This window comes from Coregonus lavaretus (assembly GCF_964263955.1).
Source record: "Coregonus lavaretus genome assembly, chromosome: 34".
Taxonomy (NCBI): Eukaryota; Metazoa; Chordata; class Actinopteri; order Salmoniformes; family Salmonidae; genus Coregonus; species Coregonus lavaretus.
The window spans coordinates 29,855,377-29,876,651 of NC_140021.1; the positions used below are offsets into that span (position 1 = coordinate 29,855,377).

General features: G+C 42.9%; 1 protein-coding gene across 1 annotated transcript in view; it reads left to right on the forward strand.

The window, feature by feature from the left end:
* The window catches only part of LOC311109427 (acyl-CoA dehydrogenase family member 11-like), a 78,481-nt gene that overhangs the window by 53,064 nt on the left and 4,142 nt on the right, over positions 1-21,275 (forward strand). The window contains exons 14-19 of the mRNA XM_084152314.1: positions 9,263-9,332; positions 11,760-11,845; positions 13,367-13,438; positions 14,990-15,144; positions 16,492-16,608; positions 19,997-20,106. Of these exons, the coding sequence (XP_084008440.1) occupies positions 9,263-9,332; positions 11,760-11,845; positions 13,367-13,438; positions 14,990-15,144; positions 16,492-16,608; positions 19,997-20,106 (610 nt within the window). The remainder of the gene's footprint in view (positions 1-9,262; positions 9,333-11,759; positions 11,846-13,366; positions 13,439-14,989; positions 15,145-16,491; positions 16,609-19,996; positions 20,107-21,275) is intronic.

The following is a 21,275-nucleotide window of genomic DNA, read 5'->3' on the forward strand; positions in this document are numbered from 1 at the left end:
AGTTAACATAAATTGCCATTACAGAAGATTCTGGTAACTTTGGTAAACTACCGGTAGCTTTGCAACCCAAGTCATAGTCTTTCTATAAATGTAATTGCCCTCACTAGAATCATATACAGTAGGTAATTGAAAAAAACATGGAAGCAAAAGTAACATTATGTTTATCCTCACATAGCCTATGCATAAATACTTTTAACTACTTTCAAATAATACATTTTCAAATAAAAAATGTGCCCTTGAAAAAGTAAATAAAAGAGGTGATTGAGTCTTACCCTCAGTGTCTTCCTGTGGGAGATGTAGAGATGTTGAGGCAGTGTTAATCCAGAAGAGACATCCAGTGGTATGGTACTGCGCTCCTCATAGTTTTTGTCAGCCCGTTTGTAAATCCAATGCTCCACCTCCACTCCCTACAATGACCCGCAGTCTGGGAACACCTCTCACTGCTGCTGCACGCACGTCTGTGTGTGTGTGTGTGTGTGTGTGTGTGTGTGTGTGTGTGCGTGTGTGTGTGTGTGAGAGAGAGAGCTAAAGGCTCACTCTTCAGTCTTAGATAATAGAGCAGCACAAAAGTGCTCTAGTCTCTCCTGGAGGATGTGTGTGCGTGTGTATACACCATCATCGAGAGGGATGGTTACATTTTGACCTCAGTACTGGTCATTCTCCTGATGTGTAGCAGTGACACACACAGCTGGCGGGGCTTTTTGGAGGTAATTGCAGATGAATTATATGCCAATTATAAAATGTTTGATTTTGTGATTTAAAAATGGCTTTTAATTGCCTATTATTTACAGGAGAGTTAAGCTTTGTGACCTGTTGGCTGCTCTCCGCTCTCTTCACAGGATGGATATAAAATATGAGATGAAAAAAGAACAACAAACATAATAATAATAATAATAATAATAATATGCCATTTAGCAGACACTTTTATCCAAAGCGACTTACAGTCATGCGTGCATACATTTTTGTGTATGGGTGGTCCCGGGGATCGAACCCACTACCTTGGCGTTACAAGCGCCGTGCTCTACCAGCTGAGCTACAGAGGAATGGCCACATCTTGGTCTTATTAACTAAACCTCCGGGATTCGTTTTGGATCGGCAGTTAAAGACAACCAGGATCCCATTTATTGAGGTGCTGTGATTAGCTAATTTGTTCCTGTCCATAAAAAATGTTATTTTACACAACAAGAAGAAAAAACAGGTCCAATTCATGGTCTTCAGTTACAAAGTCTTGATCAAATGACGTTTCTCCACCCAACAGACCATTCGGTATAAACTGAGTGTACAAAAACTTAGGAACACCTTCCTACTATTGAGTTGGACCCCCTTTTGCCCTCAGAACAGCCTTAATTAGTCGGGGAATGGACTCTACAAGGTGTCGAAAGCGTTCCACAGGAATGTTGGCCCATGTTGACTCCAATGCTTCACACAGTTGTGTCAAGCTGGCTGGATGTCTGGGTGGTGGACCATTCTTGATACACATGGGAAACTGTTGAGCGTGAAAAACCCAGCAGCATTTCAGTTCTTGACACACTCAAACCGGTGCGTCTGGCACCTACTACCATATCCCATTCAAAGGCACTTGAATCTTTTGTCTTGCCCATTCACCCTCTGGATGGCACACATACACAATTCATGTCTCAATTGTCTCAAGGCTTAATAATCCTTCTTTAAACTGTCCCCTCCTCTTCATGTAGAACTGATTGAAGTGGATTTAATAAGTGACATCAATAAGGGATCATAACTTTCACCTGGATTCACTTGGTCAGTCTATGTCATGAACTGGTGAATCCAGGTTCCTAATGTTTTGTGCACTCATTGTATGATTAGTTATTATAGTTATTTGGGAATAGCTTACCCAAGGTTCTAGCTCTGATCCAGGGCGATACATGCGACTGGCTCAGCGGCAGCAAGCCGCATTTAACACCATGGACCAGAGCTAGTTCTACCCAAGTCCTGTTTAGCTCTCTCTCTGATCACACTTCTCCTAATTATGACATACATATTTAATAATGAAACTTGTAGTCAAAAATGTTTTTTTATTTTGTGTGTGTGTGGTGGGAACGGGCTTCCAGACATTCCATTCTCCTTCTCCCAGGGGACGTTCTGGTTTGTTTTCATTCCGGGCGCAGTGTGGGTATGTGAGGACTTGTTCGGGACATGCCAGTGGGGCTCACCCTCTGCTTTCCTCTGTCTTTACCAGTCGTTTTTACTGTTAATCACTTACACTATATATACAAAAGTATGTGGACACCCCTTCAAATTAGTGGATTCGGCTATTTCAGCCACACCCGTTGCTGACAGGTGTAGAAAATCGAGCACACGGCCATGCAATCTCCACAGACAAACATTGGCAGTAGAATGGCCTTACTGAAGAGCTCAGTGACTTTCAACGTGGCACCGTCAGAGGATGCCACCTTTCCAACAAGTCAGTTCGTCAAATTTCTGCCCTGCTAGAGCTGCCCCGGTCAACTGTAAGTGCTGTTTTTGTGAAGTGGAAACATCTAGAGCAACAATGGCTTAGCCGCAAAGTGGTAGGCCACACAAGCTCACGGAACGGGACCGCCGAGTGCTGAAGCGCGTAGTGCATAAAAATCGTCTGTCCTTAGTTGCAACACTCACTACCGAGTTCCAAACTGCCTGTGGAAGCAACGTCAGCACAATAACTGTTCGTCAGGAGCTTCATGAAATGGGTTTCCATTGCCACAAGCCTAGGATCACCATGTGCAATGCCAAGCGTCGGCTGGAGGGGTGTAAAGCTCGCCGCCATTGGACTCTGGAGCAGTGGAAATGCATTCTCTGGAGTGATGAATCATGCTTCACCATCTGGCAGTCTGACGGATGAATCTGGGTTTGGCAAATGCCAGGAGAATGCTACCTCCCTGAATGCATAGTGCCAACTGTAAAGTTTGGTGGAAGAGGAATAATGGTCTGGGGCTGTTTTTCATGGTTTGGGCTAGGCCCCTTAGTTCCAGTGAAGGGAAATCTTAATGCTACAGCATACAATGACATTCTAGACGATTCTGTGCTTCCAACTTTGTGGCAACAGTTTGGGGAAGACCCTCTCCTGTTTCAGCATGACAATGCCCCCATGCACAAAGCGAGGTCCATACAGAAATGGTTTGTCGAGATCGGTGTGGAAGAACTTGACTGGCCTGCACAGAGCCCTGACCTCAACCCCATCGATCTCGACAAGCCATTTCTGTATGGACCTCGCTTTGTGCACGGAGGCATTGGGATGAATTGGAACGCTGACTGCGAGCCAGGCCTAATCGCCCAACATCAGTGCCCGACCTCACTAATGCTCTTGTGGCTGAATGGAAGCAATTCCCCACAGCAATGTTCCAACATCTAGTGGAAAGCCTTCCCAGAAGAGTGGAAGCTGTTATTGCAGCAAAGGGGGGACCAACTCCATATTAATGCCCATGATTTTGGAATCAGATATTCGACGAGCAGGTGTCCATATACTTTTGGTCATGTAGTGTATGTTAGTCTGTCAGACACACACACACACACACACACACATCACAAAACATACCCCAGGCTTCCCCTGGGTAAATAACACGCTTACCTAGACACAAGGAGAACCTCAGGATTGGGTGGAGACCAGGTGTGTGTTTGAATGTTCATAGTTACAATTTAGTGTGGACATAAAAGTGTGGAAGGTATTTTCTAAGTATCTTTCCAGCACAAGGGAATTTTTCTGTGTGTGTGGCGTGTGTGTGCGCGCGTGTGTGTGATACTCTCCACACAACACAGTTCACACTGTAGAATCACATCATGCTTGCTTCGGCCACAGGACTTAATTCATTGGAGTTTTTGGTCTGCAGTTGTATGATCGTGTAATAATCTGGTGTCCATATGTCTGTGACTCCACGTCCTTCCCCGGGGGACAGGGTATGGTCACCAGAGCAGGACAGTAAACAGGAAACCAGGCTTTGGGTCACCTCCTCGCCTCTTCCCCCCTCGCCCCATGGACACTGCTGGACCTCTGCATTCCAGAGTGTACCCACACCCCACCCCACTCCAGCGTCACCCTACACCGAACTCATTTCAAAGCATCTTTTCAAGATGGCAGCAAGCATGTCTTTTTTTCTCTGATCAATGTTTGTAGATGAAAAGCTTTTCGTGGATTTTTGTCTCCAGTTAGCTTTGTTTCATCTGGCTATGAACACATTGGACAATAGTGGAATATAGTATACAGAGTTTGTAAGGAGACTTGGATACACCTGGGCACCGTACTTATCTGAGCATACACTGCTTTCATCCTTCCACTTGACATTGTGCCTTGGATGTTTTTGGACTACTGCCAAACTTGAACTCCACTTGGTTTAGCCTACTTGGATTTACTATTTTTGACTCTGCTGCGGCCCAGTGTAGCGCTTGCCTCCCTCCCAGCTTCCCTGTACTGGAAACTACATCCCCTCCAGGGTGCTTCTCTCCTGGCTATCATACTGGTAACACGGCCTCCATTGCGTTGCTGTTTTGATGGGCCCCAGCATTTAAACACATTGAGTAAGTCACCGCTCTCTCCTTACTGTTGTTATGCTGGCTAGTTTTGTGCCTTGGTTTTGTCTATTGTGGGTCCTAGTGTTGGCTTGTTTCTAGTCTATGGTTGGGTTCTGGCTTGCTGCCTATAACTGTAGTGATCCTATAAATTGAATCACACAGTTTAACTAACTATCACACTGTGTGGATTGATTGACTTTTAGCTGATTCCTCGCCAACCTATTTTATTTTTGTGGATTTTAACAGACTTTTTCCAAAATGTTGTCTACCACTTTCCGCCATATGGGGAAACTGACTTTTTCCAGATTGACGGCTACCACCTTCAGGGACTACGGTGATCGTTTCATCCCATGTAGGAGCTGCACCTATTTTGCACAGTTCCAGGATAATATTGACCGGCCAAATTTCCAATGTGGAAACTGTCAGCTGAGGAATATATCTCTGAGTTGGACATCCAGAGTAAGCAAATTGAGATATTGCAGCGTATCCTGGATATGATTTAGCTTTGAGCCTTCTTGCAGATGTCTTCAATACTATTGTGGATAATGTAAAGGCCTGGGCATAGCACTATTACAGCAACCATTTTAGTTGTTAATGATCTTGTCAATGCTTTAGACACTAAAATGGAATGTGCTGCTTTGTTTGTGGATCTGTCAAAAGCTTTTGATACTGTTGATCATGCTATTTTATTGAATAAGTTGTCCTCGATAGGCCTGAGCTCTGTCGCCTGTTCATGGTTTCACGATTATCTTAGTGACAGAACTCAGGCCATAGTGATTGATGGGGTTAAGTCTGAATTTCTTGAAGTACATAAAGGTGTACCACAGGGGTCGATTCTGGGACCTGTTCTCTTCACTATTTATATAAACACCATTGGTCAATATGTTAAAAATGGTAAACTTCATCTATATGCGGATGATACTATTATGTATGCTATTGCCCCAACTGTTGATCTGGCTGTGTCAAAACTACAGTTAGATTGTATAGTTATGTAGGAATCCCTTGCTGATTTAAAACTTGTGCTTAAAAGGAAATACATGTTGTTTTTAAACTCTTGTAAGAATGTTTCAGATGAACTACATGTAAATACGTAGGCATTTGGATTGATATGGATTTGACATTTAAAAAACATATAGATGAGCTGGTTAAGAAGCTAAGATTAACAGTTGTATTTTTCTACAGAAACAGATTGTTCCTGTTTCTAAGCAGTAGGAAGCAGATGATTCAGTCTGTTCTTGATTATGGTGATATTATTTATCAAAGTGCAGCTGCTACTACTCTTAAAGCTTTGGATGCCATCTACCATAGTGTCCTTCGTTTTGTTACAGGTGACAGTTTTGATACTCATCACTGCATCCTGTATCAAAAGGTTGGCTGGACTTCGCTAAAGACCCGTAGATCTCTACATTACTTCCTTTTTGTTTACAAGGCCCTACTTCATAAACTTCCATCTTATCTAACTTTGCTGTTGAAGAATAGACACCTGAGTTGCCTAAACCGTTCGCAGGATTGGTTAACTCTTGAGGTTCCTAGGGTCTCCACCGAGTTAAGTAAATCTGCTTTTAGTTTTAATGCACAGTATTGCTTGAACTAAATTCAAAATACATTTCATCTTTAATGTTCTGGTGCCGTTTGGGCAATTTAAAGTATTGATTGGGGACTTATTTGTGGAGGAATGTAACTGTTGATTTGTGATGTTATATTTGTGCTTCCCATGACTGTGTTTTTGTATTTTAATATATATACAGTGAGGGAAAAAAATATTTGATCCCCTGCTGATTTTGTACGTTTGCCCACTGACAAAGACATGATCAGTCTATAATTTTAATGGTAGGTTTATTTGAACAGTGAGAGACAGAATAACAACAACAAAATCCAGAAAAACGCATGTAAAAATTTTTATAAATTGATTTGCAATTTAATGAGGGAAATAAGTATTTGACCCCTCTGCAAAACATGACTTAGTACTTGGTGGCAAAACCCTTGTTGGCAATCACAGAGGTCAGACATTTCTTGTAGTTGGCCACCAGGTTTGCACACATCTCAGGAGGGATTTTGTCCCATTCCTCTTTGCAGATCTTCTCCAAGTCATTAAGGTTTCGAGGCTGACGTTTGGCAACTCGAACCTTCAGCTCCCTCCACAGATTTTCTATGGGATTAGGGTCTGGAGACTGGCAAGGCCACTCCAGGACCTTAATGTGCTTCTTCTTCAGCCACTCCTTTGTTGCCTTGGCAGTGTGTTTTGGGTTATTGTCATGCTGGAATACCCATCCACGACCCATTTTCAATGCCCTGGTTGAGGGAAGGAGGTTCTCACCCAAAATTTGACGGTACATGGCCCCGTCCATCGTCCCTTTGATGTGGTGATGTTGTCCTGTCCCCTTTGCAGAAAGAAAACCACCCCCACAGCATAATGTTTCCACCTCCATGTTTGACGGTGGGGATGGTGTTCTTGGGGTCATAGGCAGCATTCCTCCTCCTCCAAACACGGCGAGTTGAGTTGATGCCAAAGAGCTCCATTTTGGTCTCATCTGACCACAACACTTTCACCCAGTTCTCCTCTGAATCATTCAGATGTTCATTGGCAAACTTCAGACGGGCCTGTATATGTGCTTTCTTGAGCAGGGGACCTTGCGGGCGCTGCAGGATTTCAGTCCTTCACGGTGTAGTGTGTTACCAATTGTTTTCTTGGTGACTATGGTCCCAGCTGCCTTGAGATCATAGACAAGATCCTCCCGTGTAGTTCTGGGCTGATTCTCCACGTGGTGAGATCTTGCATGGAGCCCCAGGCCGAGGGAGATTGACAGTTATTTTGTGTTTCTTCCATTTGCGAATAATCGCACCAACTGTTGTCACCTTCTCACCAAGCTGCTTGGCGATGGTCTTGTAGCCCATTCCAGCCTTGTGTAGGTCTACAATCTTGTCCCTGACATCCTTGGAGAGCTCTTTGGTCTTGGCCATGGTGGAGAGTTTGGAATCTGATTGATTGATTGCTTCTGTGGACAGGTGTCTTTTATACAGGTAACTAGCTGAGATTAGGAGCACTCCCTTTAAGAGTGTGCTCCTAATCTCAGCTCGTTACCTGTATAAAAGACACCTGGGAGCCAGACATATTTCTGATTGAGAGGGGGTCAAATACTTATTTGCCTCATTAAAATGCAAATCAATTTATAACATTTTTGACATGTGTTTTTCTGGATTATTTTGTTGTTATTCTGTCTCTCACTGTTCAAATAAACCTACCATTAAAATTATAGACTGATCATTTCTTTCTCAGTGGGCAAACGTACAAAATCAGCAGGGGATCAAATACTTTTTTCCCTCACTGTATATATATATATACACTACCTGTCAAAAGTTTTAGAACACCTACTCATTCAAGGGTTTTTCTTTATTTTTAATATTTTCTACATTGTAGAATAATAGTGAAGACATCAAAACTATGAAATAACACATATGGAATCATGTAGTAACCAAAGAAGTGTTAAACAAATCAAAATATATTTTATATTTGAGATTCTTCAAATAGCCAACCTTTGCCTTGAAGAATCTGAAATATATAATATATTTTGATTTGTTTAACACTTTTTTGGTTACTACATGATTCCATATGTGTTATGATGTCTTCACTATTATTCTGCTGTGTAGAAAATAGTAAAAATAAAGAAAAACCCTTGAATGAGTAGGTGTTCTAAAACTTTTGACCGGTAGTGTATATATACAGTGCCAGTCAAAAGTTTGGACACAACTCATTCAAGGGTTTTTCTTTATTTTTACTATTTTTTACTTTGTAGAATAATAGTGAAGAAATCAAAACTATGAAATAACACATATGGAATCATGTAGTAACCAAAAAAGGGTTAAACAAAGATTATTGAATGAGTAGGTGTGTCCACACTTTGTGTGTATATATATATATATATATATATATATATATATATATATATATATGTGGTATAATGTGTATATTTATGTTGTATTATACAAGGCGCATTTGAAAAAGAGACCTAGGTCTAAATATAGCTTTCCTGTTAAAATAAAGGTTAACTAAATGAAAATATTTTTAAAAAATTGGTAGTATGAGTAAGAATAGATATCTCCCTCTAGTGGCTGTTTCTCATCTCATCAGCGTTTCCATTGACTTCACTGTAATAATATTACAGTGAAGCCATATTATGAGGATCACTTACTCTGCCATAGTAAAGATCTCTTCACAATCAATACAACGCTCATACCAGCTAAACCATAAAGAGTTGAGTGGTGATAGAGAGGCTTGTGTAGTTTAGAAACCAGTTAAAGCATCAAAAGGCAAACAGAAAAGTGTCAAATAGAACTGTACTGGATAGATCAAATGGATGTGGTTTCAGCTGGGAATACTTATAGGCTGCATCCCCAACGTCACCCTTTTCCCTATATAGTGCACTACTTGTGACCAGAGTCCCAGGGGTCCTGGTTAAAAGTAGTTCACTAAATAGGGAATAGGGTGCCGTTTGGGACGCAACCTGACACTACCGGTCTGTCAGTAGCTCCATCCACGCTCGGCAGAAGAGTGTCTAGTCCACCATACGGTAAATAATCATGGATTTTATATTCTGGGAGTGTGAAAATGTTTGCTTCCTGGTTTATAATATGTCCAGACAGCCCAAGCTGAGAATAAATCATCTATTTTGGTTTAGGGCCACTCCTATAGGGTAGAGGAGTTTATTGTTTTAATGTTGTTTTAACGTTGATTTAACATGTCTGACTGTTCCTCCAGGTGCTGGTAACCCAAAATGCAAGGTGGCTATCGTGATGTGCAAGAGCAAGTCGAATAACACTCAAAACAGGTAGGTTACACTACACAGCCATGTCACAAACAATGTCCGGAGTCCATTGGATAGGGATCATTTCAGATATTGCGGGGTGCATTTATGTCAACAGACTTATTTTTTTGTGTTCAGTAACAATGCTGGTGAAAAGTTTTGGATTGCTTATATTCCACACTGTGGATCTGTCTGTCAGCACTCTTCTCAGACAACCTCCTGCCGGGATAAAATGAAATGTGCAAAGAAGAAGCTGAGAGGATAGAATAAATACTTTGTTTGGTTTTGTATTCTGGGTCCAAACCCCTGGCTCCTGTGTAGTTGGAAGCAAGTCAATCGCCTGATTGGGGTATAATTTGATGCGTTTAAGTCCTGTTGAGAAGGCTTTATATGAAACTGTGTGTGCATGTGTGTTTAGTTCCAACTAACACCTCCAAATGATTTATCTGCCTTGGCAGCCCTCTCTGTGGTATTCAAACACACTCCCAAATTCAATACACACTGCTCTCCCCCTGCCAACCAGCCTCTGCTGGACTCTCCATTTATGTCCGAGATTTAGCCTTGAATGAAAAAGAATGTGTTTCTGGCTCCTGTGGAACAATAACAAATAGTTGAGCTTGGCCAATGATAAGGTTCTGTTGCTCAGAGACCTTGGTGTGGCCGTGAGGTCTATATTATTTTAACATCTTTCAGTCATTGAAGATGACAATGTTGTGGAGAATGCTTCCTGTGTTTATATTGCAGTGGTGCACAGATTACCCCAAAGCTATGATGTGGCAGGGATTTGGACATGAAAGAGAGAAGGAGCGAGAAAGAGAGAGAAACGGAGAGAGAAAGAGAGGGGAAAGAGAGAGAAAGAGAGAGAAAGACAGCAAGCTAGAGGGATATCAATTCTAATCTACCCCCAGTTCCCATTTATCCCGATCTCTCCTCAGGACTTTGTTTATGTGCCAAATGACACCCTATTCCCTATATAGTTCACTACTTTTGACCAGAGCCCTATGGGCCCTGGTCAAAAGTAGTGCACTAACATATTAAGGGAATAGGGTACCATTTTAGACGCAGCCTGTGTGTCCCCTACCAGGATTCAGACCTCTAATCAGAACTGTGTGTTCTCTTCCACGTCGTCTGTTTCTCCTTAAACACCTTCTCCTTATCTCTATCTCTGGAAAAGTAGAGACAGGTTCCTCTCTCTCTTATCTTTCTCGCTCTCGCTCTCTTTCTCTCTCTCTGTCTGTCTGTTTCTTTCTCTCAACTTACTCACCTCACCACCTCTCTCATTCTCATTCTCTCTCTCTCTCTCTCTCTCTCTCTCTCTCTCTCTCTCTCTCTCTCTCTCTCTCTCCTATCTCTCTCTCTCCTATCTCTCTCTCTCTCTCTCTCTCTCTCTCTCTCTCTCTCTCTCTCTCTCTCTCTCTCTCTCTCTCTCTCTCTCTTCTCTCTCTTTCTCTCACTCGCCACCCAGTTACTGGAAAAGGCTCATCGACTCTACCTCAGTGAGGTGTGTTGGCCAATAAACGGTGCACCGTAAAATCCAGCTACTGGAAAATGCACTCATCTTCCAATACATAAAAAATAAACATTTATCATAGATGTTCTTGATAGATTGTCTGTAATTTTCACTACACTGTTTACGTTAAGCCAGATGGGCGAAGTTTATAACGTTACCGTCAATTAACTGTAAGTATCAACCCCACCCTTGTTTTAAGCTTTATTACTGGACGGGAAGTCTCTCAGATCTCGGTTGCTATAGCAGCACAGCAGACTCATCCATGCCTAGCTCCTGTTGGCAACCGCAGAACTGATGAGAAAGAGAGAGCAAGAGAGGGAAGGAAACATGCTTTTCCCATCAGGCTCAATTAGTCCTGGGACAGAGTTTAGACTGTAATCACACCCAGCTTAGCAGGTTTGTTTGGTCGACTCACTTCATCCCCTACCCATCTGTAGTGCCCACCTGGGTGATGCCATGGTGGCCATTTTGTCCCCGAAAAGCTCATCATGCATCAGCTCTAACTTTACCTAATTTATATTTTAGACATTTCACCTCTCTCTTCTTCCTGGAAGTTTCTGGCTTATTAAGATTCAGAGCCTTCTCCCTACACCACTGCTACTGCCCTCTCTCCTCTCCTCTCTTCTCCTCTGACAGCAGTGTCTGCCTCCCAGTCAGCAACGACCTTGGCATCGGAGAAAAGAGAATAGGAATGAAAGAGAAAACTCATGCTCCGGCTAACTCTGCTATCTCTCTCGCTCTCTCTCTCTCTCTCTCTCTCTCGCTTTCCTCCAACTGTAGCTCACTGGGAAAGTTATGTCAGTTTTAGAGGCTAGGTCATGGTCTTCATATCTCTGTGTTACTGACATTGGTACAGTACTGTATAGGTTATCTATCTGTAGTATGAGTATAGTCAGCTCAGCTCTATGCAGCTCCGGTTGTGAGGTCGTTTTGTGTTACAGACACGGTCAGCACAGTATGATCCTCGTCCCACTGGACACCCCTGGTGTGAACGTGATCAGACCGTTGACCGTATTTGGACAGGACGGTAGGATATTTTCCCCTCATACACTGTATATACAAAAGTATGTGGACACCCCTTCAAATTAGTGGATTCGGCTATTTCAGTCACACCTGTTGCTGACAGGTGTATAAAATCGAGCACACAGCCATGCAATCTCCATAGACAAACATTGGCAGTAGAATGGCCTTACTGAAGAGCTCAGTCACTTCCAACATGGCACCGTCATAGGATGCCACCTTTCCAACAATTTTCTTCCCTGCCCCGGTCAACTGTAAGTGCTGTTACTGTGAAGTGGAAACGTCTAGGAGCAACAACGGCTCAGCCGTGCAGTGGTAGGCCACACAAGCTCACAGAACGGGAATGCCTAGTGCTGAAGCGTGTAGCACGTAAAAATCGTCTATCCTCTGTTGCAACCCTCACTACCGAGTTCCAAACTGCCTCTGGAAGCAACGTCAGCACAATAACTGTTCCTCGGGAACTTCATGAAATGGGTTTCCATGGCCGAGCACCCGCACACAAGCCTAAGATCACCATGCCTAATGCCAAGTGTTGGCTGGAGTGGTGTAAAGCTTGTCGCCATTGGACTCTAGAGCAGTGGAAATGCGTTCTCTGGAGTGATGAATCATGCTTCACCGTCTGTCTGTCCGACGGACAAATCTGGGTTTGGAGGATGCCAGGAGAACGCTACCTGCCCCAATGCATAGTGCCAATTGTAAGGTTTGGTGGAGGAGGAATAATGGTTTGGGGCTGTTTTTCATGGTTTGGGCTAGGCCCCTTAGTTCCAGTGAAGGGAAATCTTAATGCTACAGCGTACAATGACATTCTAGACGATTCTGTGCTTCCAACTTTGTGGCAACAGTTTGGGGAAGGCCCTTTCCTGTTTCAGCATGACAATGCCCCCGTGCACAAAGTGAGGTCCATACAGAAATGGTTTGTAGATCGGTGTGGAAGAACTTGACTGGCCTGCACAGAGCCCTGACCTCAACCCCATCGAACACCTTTGGGAAGAATTGGAACACCGACTGTGAGCCAGGCCTAATCGCCCAACATCAGTGCCCGATCTCACTAATGCTCTTGTGGCTAAATGGAAGCAAGTCCCCGCAGCAATGTTTCAACATCTAGTGGAAAGCCTTCCCAGAAGGGTGGAGGCTGTTATAGCAGCAAAGGGGGGACCAACTCCATATTAATGCCCATGATTTTGGAATGAGATATTCGATGAGCAGGTGTGCACATACTTTTGGTCATTTATTGTATCTGAATAGGCAGATTACTCATTCCCCATACTGTTGGGCTCCATCCCAAATGGAACCATATTGCCTACATAGTGCACTACTTTTGACCAGAGCCATATGGGCCATGGTCAAAAGTAGTGCACTTTATGGGGAAAAGGGAGTCATTTGGCACACAGCCTTTATTTGATTCTATCAGGCGTTCTATGCATGTAAAACATGCTGTTATGTACAATAAAAGTAGGGCATGCTTGAGTCATCCAGTAACCTCAGTCATACATCTTTCTCTGTGGTTTCCTCTGATCTGTTATATCAGATGCTATTCACGGCGGACATTTTGAGATCCACTTCGACAACGTGCGTGTGCCTGCTTCCAACATTATTTTGGGTAAGATACGAATCATCATGTTATTGACACAGGGTATACATGCTCTATCACAGGCTTCCCCAACTGGTGGTTTTATTTTGTCCCTCAATTTTTCTGAGCAGAAAACTAACAAAAATCTTCTTGAGAATTTTCATTGTTGGACATAAAACACTGTAAAAACACCAGGAAATCAGTCCCAAGTGATTTTAATCTGTTCCCAAGTACAGTATTCCCACACATAATATGATGTGATCTTATACAAATGTAAGCAAGGTTTGAAATTATAATTGTTTTGGCAAGTATTACATCTGTATGGGCTTCTTGATATCAATTTGCAGTCTACAAATTGACCATCCGCTCAACTGAATCTAGTTGATGATCCCTGCTCTATCAGTATGATCCACTGTATACACACTGTGCATGACCCTTAAAGGGGAAGTTCAGTATTTTACAACTTAATGTTAGATGGTTCCTCACCCTGAAAATAGTCTGTAGGCCAGGAGAAACTGTATTGCATGGTTCTGTTTGTTGGTCATCCCCAAAGCCGACACCTCCTTTGGCCGCCATTCCTTCCAGTTCTCTGCTGCCAATGACTGGAACGAATTGCAAAAATCTCTGAAGCTGGAGACTCTTATCTCCCTCACTAACTTTAAGCATCAGTTGTCAGAGCACCTTACCGATCACTGCACCTGTACACAGCCCATCTGTAATTAGCCCACCCAACTACCTCATCCCCATATTGTTATTTATTTTGCTGATTTGCACCCCAGTATCTCTATTTGCACATCATCTCTTGCACATCTATCATTCCAGTGTTAATACTAATTGTAATTATTTTGCACTATGGCCTATTTATTGCCTTACCTCCATAACTTGCTACATTTGCACACAGTGTATATATATTTTCTGTTGTATTTTTGACTTTATGTTTTGTTTTACCCCATATGTAACTCTGTGTTGTTGTTTTTATCGCACTGCTTTGCTTTATCTTGGCCAGGTCGCAGTTGTAAATGAGAACTTGTTCTCAACTGGCTTACATGGTTTAATTGTCACGATCGTCGAAGGAAGAGGACCAAGGCGCAGCGTGATGAGCGAACATACTTTATTATCAAAAGTGATAACAAGAACAAAACGATACGTGAAGTCCTTGGCTACAAAATACAACCAACACGGAACAAGATCCCACAACTACTGTGGGAAACCAGCCTGTTTAAATGTGGTTCCCAATCAGAGACAACCAGGAACAGCTGACACTCGTTGCCTCTGATTGAGAACCACTCTGGCCAACATAGAAATAGAACAACTAGATAATTAACATAGAACACAAAACACATAGAATCTACACACCCTGGCTCAACATATAGAGTCCCCAGAGCCAGGGTGTGACATAAATAAAGGTGAAATAAAAAATAAAATAAAAATGCCACTACAACTTCACTTCAGCTAACTTTAGCCACTGCTTGCTAATCTATGGTACTAATGGGGAGATGCGGTACCTGTAAAAAAACAGTTGACAGTAATGTCCTTTTTGTGTCTGTCTGTAATACTGTCTGTGTGTCTGTCCCCATGCAGGTGAGGGCCGGGGCTTTGAGATAGCCCAGGGTCGTCTCGGTCCTGGCAGACTGCACCACTGTATGAGAGCCGTAGGATCTGCTGAATGGGCACTGGAGCTGCTGTGCCAACGCGCTGCGCATAGACACACCTTCGGCAAAAAACTCTACCAGCATGTGAGTGTGTTGGCGGGGAGGGGTACAGTATTATCATGCCACCTCATAACTGTGCAAGACATCGTGGAGCGACATTCATAATGGTTATGGGCTATCGTAGCTGTACAAAGTCCAAGTTCAACTCTGGCTCAGCATCAGTCCGGCCATGTGTCTAAGATCTATTGTTCAACAGAAGCTCCCTGACTTCTCTGTTGCAGCAACTTATTCTAATATACCAGATTGATCTCACCTGTCCCTGAATATTATCTTCTTAATAAATCAGTGTCCCTATGGGCCCTGCTCAAAAGTAGTGCACTACATAGGAAATAGGGTGCCATTTGGGACTTCCAGCCCATAGTAGGGCATCAGAACGGGCATCAGGTCATTCCCGGCACAATTTCCTGTCTTAATGTACTCCTATGGCAGAGTCTGGGCCAATAGTAGTGACTCAGCAAGCATCCATCATTTTAGTGACAGCCGATGGGATTAATCTCCTCAGAGATGCCACCCTCTGAGTCCCAAATGGCACCCTATTCCCTACATAGTCCACTACTTTTGACCAGGGACTAGCATTAGGGCTATTGTCAAACGTAGTGCACTACATAGGGAATAGGGTGCCATTGAGGACGTATCCACTGTCAGATTTGTCTGCCTTGGAGCTGAAATAAACTTAATAGTGCTCAATGCTCTGCCGTGTCAAGATTATCTTCAAATGTTTGAAATGTAGCTAGTGCTACGCTGACAAAGGGATAGTGATGGGAATTTATTAGTGCTCGATATCCTGGCATATGGAGTTCATCTTACGGTGACAAATGTGTTTAGCAGTACTAAAATTATGAAAACTTTACAAATATTGAGTGTATGAAATTAGGATTTATGCCGTGCTATAAGGTATTTATAGGAGCTAAGGCTTTTAGCGCTGTTGTTGCCAAGTGAAATATGTTAATTGTTGTTGCATTTGGAATCACTGGATGTGTGCATTGCTTAGCCAGTGCAGATGCACACAGCACAGCAACTGTACAACTGTAGAGAAACCATAATAACTCATTATTGGAAAATAGTTTTTATTAAATTGAGGAAAACACATTGCTTGATAAACAGCTTAATTGCAGACACCTAGAGGTCCAATTGAGTTACTGTCAAAACGTTTCATGAGTGTTTCATGAGCTGTACATTGAGATTGAGTGAGTCTCTCTGTCTGTCTGTCTGTCTGTATCTGATCTATTTGCTCTCTGTCTGTCTCTGTCTCTGTCTGCTTATCTGTCTCTCTGTCTGTGTGTCTGTCTGTCTGCTTAAATGTCTGAATATCTGTCTGCCTCTGTGAATGTCTGACCTATTCGCTGTGCTGTGCTGTATGTCTGTGTCCAGGAGGTTGTGGCCCACTGGATAGCAGAGTGTCGCCTGGCCATAGACCAGACTCGCCTACTGACCCTGCATGCTGCTCACGCTCTGGACACACTGGGCAGTAGGACCGCCAGGAAACAGGTAGAACACACACACACACTCACCTCATTAGCAGAACAAACTGCGTAATTGTCCCCCTGACTGTTATGTGACAGTGCTGAATGTAGTATCGCGTAAAGACTGTGCCTGCTTGAAACAGACGTTCTGGTTATGTAAATGTGTGTCTGAAAACGTCAGAGAATGTCAATGGATTGTAAATAAGAATTACAGCCGTCTGCTTAGAAAGGTCAGCCTGATATGGCTCTAATGTCACATCTGTTTTATTAGTCACTGTGCTTTCAGATCTGTCATACACACTGTCATGACGTGACTTTCATTAATCTGATGACTGTTATGTATCGAATCAACAAACGGTTTAATTGTCACTCGATTCAATTAAATTAACTCATTAGGATTTTGGGGCACCACGGAAGAAGTTGTTTAACGAGTTACCATCTTCCGAATTAAACTCTTAGAAGATATATAGATATATATACATAGATAACAGTCACGAAACTAATCATTACCTCATATCAGTCTCATTCTGAACGTCGCGTAATCCTTGAACCTGCAAGAACCCTAACCTTATTGATGTATCAGCAATACACAAATTGGCTTAATTATTTATTTACTAACTAACTAAATAATAACACAGAATACATAAACACACACACACTGTATAGGTTATGATTACTAATGTAATACAATGAAAACAGGTCCATAGTGAACTAACAACAGCATGACTGCTTGGTTAGGGGAAGGAGGGGTCAATAGAAAGAGAGTGAAAGGGAGAGACAAAGAGATTCAACTTATCGTTGTTACTTTTGGAAACAACCGCTCATTCGGATAAGAAATGCAATGCATATTTACGCGAAGCTGTCCTTGATCGTCGTCTCTCTGTTGAACCACTTCCTCAAAAAGGGTTTGAGTGTCCATATCCCACTTCGGTGAGACTCGGCTTGTCTTCGAATGGAGTGTTCGTTAGATAGATACTTCAGATGTACCAACGGTTGTCTGAGATGAGATTGTCCTTCCCAACTCGTGTCTTTAGTGAAAGTTCTAGACTACTTTACATGCCAGCTGCAGACTGGTAATGCTACGGTCTAGTGAGTTTCTTCTTCTTGTGTAGAGATTGAGAGTTTCAGAGTTTCTCACCATTTCAAACGTGTGGACTAACATCTCACGTTTCCTGGTCTTAGAGGTTCAACCATTTGTAATGTTCAGCTCCCGTTGCACGTCTGCTGGTCTGTAGAGGTTCAACCATTTGTAACATGCGCTCGCGCTTCCAGTCGGCTGGTCTTTCTGGGCTAACCATTTTAAGCCGTGTAGCCACAGCTCTACGTTTCCTGGTCTAAATGTACATTTCGTTAGTAAGGCTTTTATCACAATGTCTGTGCTCACGTGGTCGTGAGCACAGACATTGGGCAAAAGTTTATATAGAACAATTATCTCATTAGAACAATAAAATCACATTGCTATCTTCACAAAAGTACTCTCATACTTAATCATATATTTTATACAACATTTAGATGTAAACTTCATAAATAGAACGTGTACACTTTCAGAGTTACAGTTATTCCATTATACCATCACAAACTAATAAACAATATGACATGATTATTCTTTAGGTCCCCACTGACCTTTCCAAACATTTGCAGGTCAGGAATAATGTTCCAATGTTGCAAACTATTTATGACCGGCTATTAAATCATAAAACCGGCCCAACTCCCCCTTCTCCTCTCCTGTGGGAGAGAGGGGGGGTCTGGCTATCTGTCAGCCATTTACCAAGCTGATCTGGCACCTTTGATCCTCACCAAAGAGAGAGTCATGACAACACACACACACATGTGTGTGTACACACGAACGGACATGCACGCACCGACGCATGCTCTCTCTCTCTCTCTCTCTCTCGCTCTCTCACACACACACTCACACACTAGGTTGTATTCCGAGCTGGCCTATCTGAAAACAAACCAAGGGACACAGAGGTGAAGAGTCACATGCAGTATCTCACATAATAGGACTCTATAATATGATTGACATGAAATCCGCCTGACGTGAGATCTGAACTGAGGTGCACTGACAGGAGAGGTGAGGATAAGGTGAATGGAGGATAGTGGAGACGGAGGGATGAGAGACCCGAGGGTAGATGAGTACATGTTTGCGTCCCAAATGGCACCCTATTCCCTACATAGTGCACTACTTTTGACCAGAGCCCTGTGGGCCCTGATGAAAAGTAGTGCATTATAATAGGGAATAGGGTTCCATTTGGGACGCACTCCATGAGGTGAGTGAAGGAGTGAGGGTAGTGAAGGGCCGATAATAATCTTATAATCTGAAAAGGGGGAGGTGGGAGACGACAGAGAGGAAGACATGACAGACTCATTGTGACAGTGTGACCCATGTCTGAGGTCAGAACAGAACAGAGACGTACTAAGGAGTGACTACAGAAATACAGAGCTGTCACTCACATCTCCTATCATATCACATCCCCTCACAGACACGATACTGTGGGGTTGGACAAATAGTAGCTCTGATCCAGGACGTTACGCACGGATTGCTGACACTGCGAAGGCTCAGCATCAGCAACCTGCACGTAACTGCCTGGATAAGAGCTAAGCAAATAATGTATTACATATTCTACTAATGTAATCAAGGGAATTGAATGCTACTAAATACATTGGCCTTTTCTGATGATAAGGTTTTAGTACGATTTACAGTGAGTCATCAGTAGTTGAAATAGCTTGGAATAGCTGTGCAAATAGAACAGGAGCACTATGTTAACAACCTTTCACCATTATCCTAGAGTGCCACTGCACTGCTGTGTGTGTGTGTGTGTGTGTGTGCGCGTGCGTGACTGTGTTTGTCTGTCAATCCCGCCACACCCCTGCCTGTGTTCCATCAGTTCCGCGGCGGGGAGATTTACCCACAATGCCGAGTCCTGCAGGGCTGTGAGTAGCACTCGGCTTACGCTCGGCTCCACACCTTCTGATGTCCTGCTGGTAGCTGTCACAGCAGCACACACACACCACACACACACACACACAACACACACAACACAAACACACACCACCACCACCATCAGTGTAAGGAGTTATGACAGGAGTGGTGTCCTGGAATACCTTGTTTCTTGAATAACATGCTGTGATTCTCCCTAACACTCACATTAATACAAAGATTCTCATCTAAAGGCCCGGTGCTGTTTCTGAGAAATAGGAGATATCTCTTCCAGGTACAAAGACATCCCAGGGGTGGATGATCAAAGCCCTAGGCAACACTGAACACTCCACCAGCAAGGTTCTTCCTGAGACGCGTGGCTCACCCAGCCTGCGTCCCAAATGGCACCTCTATTCCCTATGTAGTATGACAGTTCATGAACCTTTAGTATTACTGCTCCCGCTGTTAATTTCTTAATAATGGTCTCTTGTAGATTGCCATGATCAAGGTGGTTGCTGCCAGGATGGTGTGTAAGGTGGTGGACTGCGCAATCCAGGTGTATGGGGGTGCGGGCGTATCTGGAGACTTCCCCCTCGCTCAGATGTAAGTAGCTTTCATTTAACTAGTTTAGTCTTTGTTGTTTTTTCAAATCCCAGATTGCAGCTTTTTTTGATAGATCAGATAGATTTTTTGCTTCATTAGAATCATTCATAGCAAACTTGATTAATTTTCATTTAGTAATACAGCTGGTGACATTTCCTTACACTGCCAGGCGGTGCTGCAGTGCCACACATTACAATGTCAAAATGTACCTGTCCTCTCAACTGCTTCCTCTGACAATGTCTACGGTCGCAGCTAGGACTGTGGCGGACTGTTATTGTCATGGAAAAGACTGCCGATCTTGCGGGAATTGACCGTTAATTAACATAAACACGTTTAGCATCTCCAGGCCTTCACGCATACAAGCCACATACAAGCCACTGATGTGACATTTAAAAAAAGTTGAATAAATCAATTTAATATACACCATCACAATAAACCATGGTTTATTTTAGGCAGGTCTAAAGAAACATTATGATATGAAGAAAATGTATTTCAGAAGAACAGAATATGAGTTGGCCTACTGTATGTTATCTGGCTATGCGCCATACCATAGGCTGTAGGCTTGTTCATTTAGAAGACAAGATATGTTTATAAGTCCCATGCCATTGTTTTATATTATATGATTTTACAGTAAGAAGAATATAATTGAACTTAGCTTAATAAAATAGAAAGGATATTTTTCCCATTCCGGAGCGAGTGCGCATATGAAGTGGCTATGTTGAGCGAAAAAAGTGAACATTTGAAACAGGTCCTATACTCTAGATTTAGAGTTATTTGGCAACTTTAGTTGTGAATGATACAAACCTTAGAATGTCGTAGAAACCGAAACATATATGGGCTGCATAATGCCACTATAGGCTATGGATGATTTGATAAAGTCGCAAAAAAAGCTTGCGCTCTGTTTCTTGCCTCAGGCTGCATGTCACGACTCCCTCCGAAGCTGCCTCATCTCCTTGTTTGGGCAGGCTTCGGTGTTCGTCGTCACCGGCCTTCTAGCCACTGCCACTCCTCTTTTCATCATTCCATTTGTTTTGTCTTGTTTTTCTCACACACCTGGTACATATCCCCTCATCAGTCTCTGAATAATTATTCCCTCTGCTTCCCCATGTCTTTGTGTGTTATTGTTCCATGTGGAGGTGTCGCTAGCTCGTGTTGAGCATTATGTTACT